Raw genomic sequence first — 6000 nt, forward strand, 5'->3', positions numbered from 1 at the left:
CCTCCTCCTCCCCCAGGTGCACAAGGAGTACAGCAAGTGCCTGCGTCACTCCTACTGCTGCATCCGCTCCCCACCCGGGGGCGCTCACGGCTCACTCAAGACCTCAGCCATGCGGAGCAACACCCGCTACTACACGGGGACCCAGGTACCTAGGCAGGGGCCAGGGCACGGAGCAGGGCTCCCTGGGGCTGAGTACTGGATCCCAGGGCCTAGGAGACAGGGCAGCGCTCAGCCAGGCCCAGCCCAGGTCTCAGAAAGATCCTGGAGGGTGGGCAGCCCAGGGGTGGGGGGCTCACATCCAGGCTGTGTCTCCAGAGCCGAATCCGGAGGATGTGGAACGACACCGTGAGGAAACAGACGGAGTCCTCCTTCATGGCAGGTGACATCAACAGCACCCCCACTCTGAACCGAGGTGAGATCACGTCCCTTTGCTCTTGGCTCTATCCCTCAGGATTCCTGGGCCAGTGTCTCTGGGCCACTTTGTGACCCCTGATGTTCTGGACAGGTACCATGGGGAACCACCTGCTGACCAACCCCGTGCTGCAGCCCCGTGGGGGCACCAGCCCCTACAACACCCTCATCGCCGAGTCAGTGGGCTTCAATCCCTCTTCGCCCCCTGTCTTCAACTCCCCAGGTAAGCGCACTCTGGTACAGGAAGATGACAACAGCCCGGGTCAGGGAGTGTGGTGGGGTCTGCATCCTGACAGTCTCTGCTTGGGGCATCCTATTACTTCCTGAATTGGAAACTGGGCTTGACTTTCCAAGCACACTCTCACTTTCTCTCTCTTCCCTCCTGGCCTGCACCAACAGGGAGCTACCGGGAACCCAGTAAGTGTGACTTGCGGGTAATATTTCCGAGGCAGAATTCAGGTGCCCCCTCCTCCCAACCCCCCGCCCCCCATACAGCTAGAGGGGGTTATGTTTGGCCCTCAGGTAGGCAATGAAGGTGAGGGTCAGAGCACAGGAAATGGAACCTGGTCACTAGGCCTCCTCACTGCTGAGATTCTGAGCCTCCCAGCTGAGAGGAGACCTAGGGGGAACTGGTGTGTGTCCCCACTTCCCACCCCCATTCCACCAACTTGATATTGGGCTGGTGTCCTCAATGCCAGTGAGGAAGAATGGGAATAGGAGATCCCAGCCCTGGGGGAAGCAGGCACCCCCTCTCCCATGTGCCTGTGCCCATGCCCTTGTGGCTTCCCAGCCTCCTCCTGAGCCAGCCCTCTTTTGTCGGCAGAGCACCCTCTAGGAGGCCGGGAAGCCTGCGGCATGGACACATTGCCCCTCAATGGCAACTTCAACAACAGTTACTCCTTGCGAAGTGGAGATTTCCCTCCAGGGGACGGAGCCTCTGAGCCACCCCGAGGCCGGAACCTGGCCGATGCTGCTGCTTTCGAGAAGATGATCATCTCAGAGCTGGTACACAACAACCTGCGGGGCAGCAGCAGTGGGGCCAAGGGCCCCCCACCACCCGAACCCCCTGTGCCACCTGTGCCAGGGGGCGGTGGGGAGGAAGAAGCAGGCGGGCCCGGGGGTGCTGACCGGGCAGAGATCGAACTTCTCTACAAGGCCCTGGAGGAGCCGCTGCTGCTGCCCCGGGCCCAGTCGGTGCTGTACCAGAGTGATCTGGATGAGTCGGAGAGCTGCACTGCGGAGGATGGGGCCACTAGCCGGCCCCTCTCCTCCCCTCCAGGCCGGGACTCCCTCTACGCCAGCGGGGCCAACCTGCGGGACTCGCCCTCCTACCCGGACAGCAGCCCCGAGGGGCCCAGTGAGGCCCTGCCCCCACCCCCACCTGCACCCCCAGGCCCCCCTGAAATCTACTACACCTCGCGCCCACCAGCCCTAGTGGCCCGGAACCCCCTGCAGGGCTACTATCAGGTGCGGCGGCCCAGCCACGAGGGCTACCTGGCGGCCCCGGGCCTTGAGGGGCCAGGGCCCGATGGGGATGGGCAGATGCAGCTGGTCACCAGTCTCTGAGGGACCTCATGGACCAGGGGCTGGTGGCCCAGGCCGGGGAGGGAACCCTGGGTGGGGCTCTGGTGGGAGAGGGAGACTCATGGAAGCAGTGGCTGGTGGGCCACTCTCTCCAGGTGCCCGTCAGCCGTGGGCCCTCTAGGCCCCTCAGGAGCTCTGCCGTGGGGGCCTGTGGTGCAGGGTTCACAGACAGGGTTTCCTACCAGCCACATGCACCAGCTCGATTTGGGGGGAAGTGCAGTAAGGAGAAGCCAAGAGGTCCCCCAAGGGAGTAAGGAAGGAGAAATTGGATGGGTGCAGCCCACTCTTTACTTACCCCCCTCTCCCCCACTTTCCTGACCCCTGGAGGGAAATGAGGGCTTTGGTTTCCCTGGGCCAAGGGCCCTACTGAGTGGAACCTGTCAGCTGCTCCTCTCTCTGCAGCTGGAAGTGCTGCCAGCTACAACAGGAAGGAGCAGTGGGAGCAGACAGACAGGTCCTCCTGGAAGACAGTTCCCTGCTCCTGGAGACTGGGGCCTCTGGCCCAAGAGAAAGCCCCAGGGCAAGAGGAATGGGCGGTTGTGGCTGCTGGTTTAAAGGTGGAACTTTCTTTGAAGCTCCTTCCCTCTGCTCTTCGTCCTTGCCTCCCTAGCAAGCCTGCCCATCAGCCTCCTCAAGTGCACCCAGTGACCCCCTCCCTTGGGGTGACTCCTGATGAAGCACAACTCCCCACAGGGCCCCCAGCCCACAGGGGTGGCCATATCTGGGCAGTTCCCAGTCCTGTGGGCTCGGCTATCTGGGGAGCAGATTTTGGGTCTGGATATCCCTGGGGAGTGGGTCCTGGGCTTGGATCTTTCCCTAGGGGGCCATCTTACCCCTTCCTCTCTTCTCCTCCTCCTCCCCCATTGCTGTAAATATTTCAACGAAATGGAAAAGAAAAAAAAAGACAAAAAAAAAAAAAAAAGAAAGAAAGAAAATCTCATCACTTGAAGCCACCGGGAGCCTGTGGCCAGCCAGCTCGGGGCTTTCTCCGGAGCAGAGTGGCGCCGCTGGGCCCTGGCAGCCAGGACTTCTCTGTGTTTGTGTGCATCCCCAGCCGGGGTGGGCGGGCCGCCAGAGCAGCTTTTTACAATCCAGAGACAGAAAACAAAATCTAGAAGCAACAGCGAAACAAAGAACCTGTTTCCTTCCCGGCACCGTTTCTGTCGCCTCTTTCCCTGCTCCGCCTGTTCCCTGGCATCAGTCAGCCCTCCTGGGGCGCGTACCTCACTGCCTGCCCCAGGACTGGGGCCTGTCTCCCCCCTCCCCTCCCCACTGGCCCAGGGGAGGCACCCTCACACCCAAAGATGCTTTTGCCAAGATGGCTGCGCTGTTCCTTTGAGTTCCTGCTTCTTGTATATTGCTTCTGGGACTCTGGGCTGAGGAAGAAGGGACTCCCCACCTAGAGCAGGTGATGGGGAAAGGGAAGTGAAGGCAGCATGTGGTGGTTGTGACGGGGAGGCGGGAGGTGGTGAAGTTGTCTCTCTTTGGGCAGGGGGCCCCCAAAGGTGAGTGATCACCTTCCCTACCCTACACCCTCCTGTGGGGGAGGCAAAGCCAGGTACCAGGGCCTGCAGTCAGGACACCCTTGTACCGGGGGCTCTACCCCAAACCTTAGACTCCGGAAGCTCTGGGCTGGGGATGTCTCCTGAGTACCTCTTCCAGCACCCACCTCTCCAGCCTCTCACCCTGGCTTCCCACCCCACCCTCCAGCTCTTTGAGAGTAGGGTAGTCCCATTGCCACAGTAGCCCAGCCCTGCCATTGCCATTCTCCCAGGGGTGGCTGTCCACCTCTACTCTGACCCCTTCTTGTCTCTTTTGCCCCTCCCTCTTTTCTCACAAGTGCCATGAGTTTTCAAACATCTTCGGGTCTCAGCCTGCTGCTGCCATAAACTTCTTTGGGTTAAGGGGGGCGGGCTCTAGGGAGGAACTGGGGGGAAGGGACAGGTAGGTGGCTGGAGGAACCCTTTTTGCTGCTAGAAAGCCCCTCCCTTCTAGGGAGCTGGGGCTGGCTTGTCCCCATCAGTTAGGGGAGAAGGGGTCAGACCAAAGATGGTGGTTTGTCCCATGTAGGGAGACAGGTGTGGGGAGAAGGCAGGGTGGGGTCCCATCTCTGGCTTTTTCAAGTAGGAAGGCTTAACCTCTTTCAGCTGAAGACCATGGGTTAGTCTGGATGGGGAAGAGAAACAAGGACAGGGAGTCTTGCTCAGAATTCTGTGGCCTTCCTTGGCGTCACTAGACCAGGAACTCCACTGTAGGAAGAGGCAGCCAGGGGTCTGTGAAGAGCTGGCGAGAGGAGGGACGATGGAGTTGGCCCGGCATAGTCCAGGTAGAGCCAGAGGCTGCCTCTGACACCAGCAAAAGGGCAAGGAGAGCAGGCTTGGTGGGAGAGTTCTCTGGGGGGACTGGAGGCATCCGAGGAATCTGCTTCCTTGTCCCTGACCAGCCCTCCTATCTCTCCAGACACTGACAATCAAAGGGAGAGAGGGTGGGGCAGGTCCCTAGGTTCCCATTCTGGCCAAAATCACCAACGTGGATTCCCAGGCCTCAAAGCTGCATGGCAGGGCCCCCTGGTGGGGTTGGACACCACTGCAGCCTAGTGCAAAGCCACCCCAAGAGCCCAGGTGTCCCCTCACCCCGACCAGACCTGGTGCCTTGACACCCCACCCCAGCTGGGACGGTATAGAGAAGGAAGGGTCTTGGTTTCCTCTCCTACTCCCTTCCTTGGGCTCCTGAATTCATTTGCTTTTAAATCTAATATTTTTCTCAGTCTTTTTTTTTGGGGGGGGGGGGGTGTTTTTGTTTGGTTTCCCTTGCCTTCCCTTTCTGTCTCCACCTCTTTCCCTGTGTTTTTCTCACTGTGTTCCTCTTCTTTCACCCGCGATTTCTCTGTGTCCATTTGGGCCTCCTCCCCTCTCTCCCATGCCCCCCAGTCCCTCCTTGGTCTCCTTTTCGATATGCCAAACCAATTTTGGGTCGAGTGCATTTAACGAGAACAAAACAAAAGGCTCATAACAAGAACGTTTCAGAAAAAAACAAAGTTTTAAAAAAATTGTTGAGTCAAAAAAAAAATCAAACAATAAAGAAATTAAGATTTCTTGGAATAACAAGAGTGGTGTGACTCACTGGGGGGTAAGAAATGGGTGAGTGGACCTGCTCGAAGTATCCCCATGAAGCTGACATAGCAAGGAACCTGCACTGCAGCATTTTGAACCATGGCAGAGGCCTGATGAATCACAGAATCGTTAATGTTTGCAGAGAGCTTTATAAGTTTCTAGGCCTGGCTGAGCACTTCAGGTGCAGTTTCTCTTTGAATTCTCATAAATGTTCTAGGATGGAGGTTATGAGATATCCATTTTCTAGATGAGGAAACTGGCTTACCGTGCCTACATGCATGCCCAAGTCTCCCTGGGCCAGGCCACTGTCATGTCGAGTCTCAGAGAAGCCCTTCAAGCTGTATTTAGAGCAGAGCACAGCACAGTAACTGTATGCTGTGCCTGTCTCATTCCAACTCCCTGACTCCCACACGCGGCTAGAATGGTGCATTTTCAAACATGACAAGGTGGAACTGCATCATGTGTATTTCACATTCTCAAATATAGCTGCCAGTGCTGAGAGAGAGGAATGACTACTCAAACAGTGTAAGCATCTCTCTCCATGCTTCTCTGCCTTCAACATCTGCATCCTGAATGCCATATTCTCCTAATTATCTTTCCACTTCTCCAGCCACTCCTTCCCAGTCTCTGCAGCTGGCTTCCTTCTCATCTCTCCACTTCTCAACACTGGTGAGCCCAGCTACCTAGACTCACTCCCTGGGAGATCTCAGCCTTGCAGCATGGTTTTATTTCTTTTATTTATTTTTTGCAGCATGGTTTTAAATAACTATAAACTGATGACTCCCAAATAGCTCCAGCCTGAACGTTCTACCCTCAAGTTCCAAATTCATACATATCAACTACCCACTCCACATCTCCCCCTGGGTGTCTGGTAGGACTTCAAACTTAACCT

The 6000-nt window shown here is 57.1% G+C and overlaps 1 protein-coding gene across 6 annotated transcripts in view; it reads left to right on the forward strand.

Annotated features, from left to right (window-relative positions):
• ADGRL1 (adhesion G protein-coupled receptor L1) overlaps nucleotides 1-5102 on the forward strand; it is a 65496-nt gene extending 60394 nt beyond the window's left edge. For 4 of the 6 annotated variants that reach the window (XM_077859667.1, XM_077859666.1, XM_077859668.1 and 1 more), the window contains 5 exons: nucleotides 17-145; nucleotides 316-412; nucleotides 506-634; nucleotides 811-828; nucleotides 1235-5102. In XM_077859667.1, the coding sequence (XP_077715793.1) occupies nucleotides 17-145; nucleotides 316-412; nucleotides 506-634; nucleotides 811-828; nucleotides 1235-1977 (1116 nt within the window). In that variant the 3' untranslated portion in view covers nucleotides 1978-5102. The remainder of the gene's footprint in view (nucleotides 1-16; nucleotides 146-315; nucleotides 413-505; nucleotides 635-810; nucleotides 829-1234) is intronic. The other 2 variants (XM_077859670.1, XM_077859671.1) reach the window with 1 other exon arrangement.
• Nucleotides 5103-6000: the final 898 nt, after the last annotated feature.

This window comes from Canis aureus, chromosome 19 (assembly GCF_053574225.1).
Source record: "Canis aureus isolate CA01 chromosome 19, VMU_Caureus_v.1.0, whole genome shotgun sequence".
Classification (NCBI taxonomy): domain Eukaryota; kingdom Metazoa; phylum Chordata; class Mammalia; order Carnivora; family Canidae; genus Canis; species Canis aureus.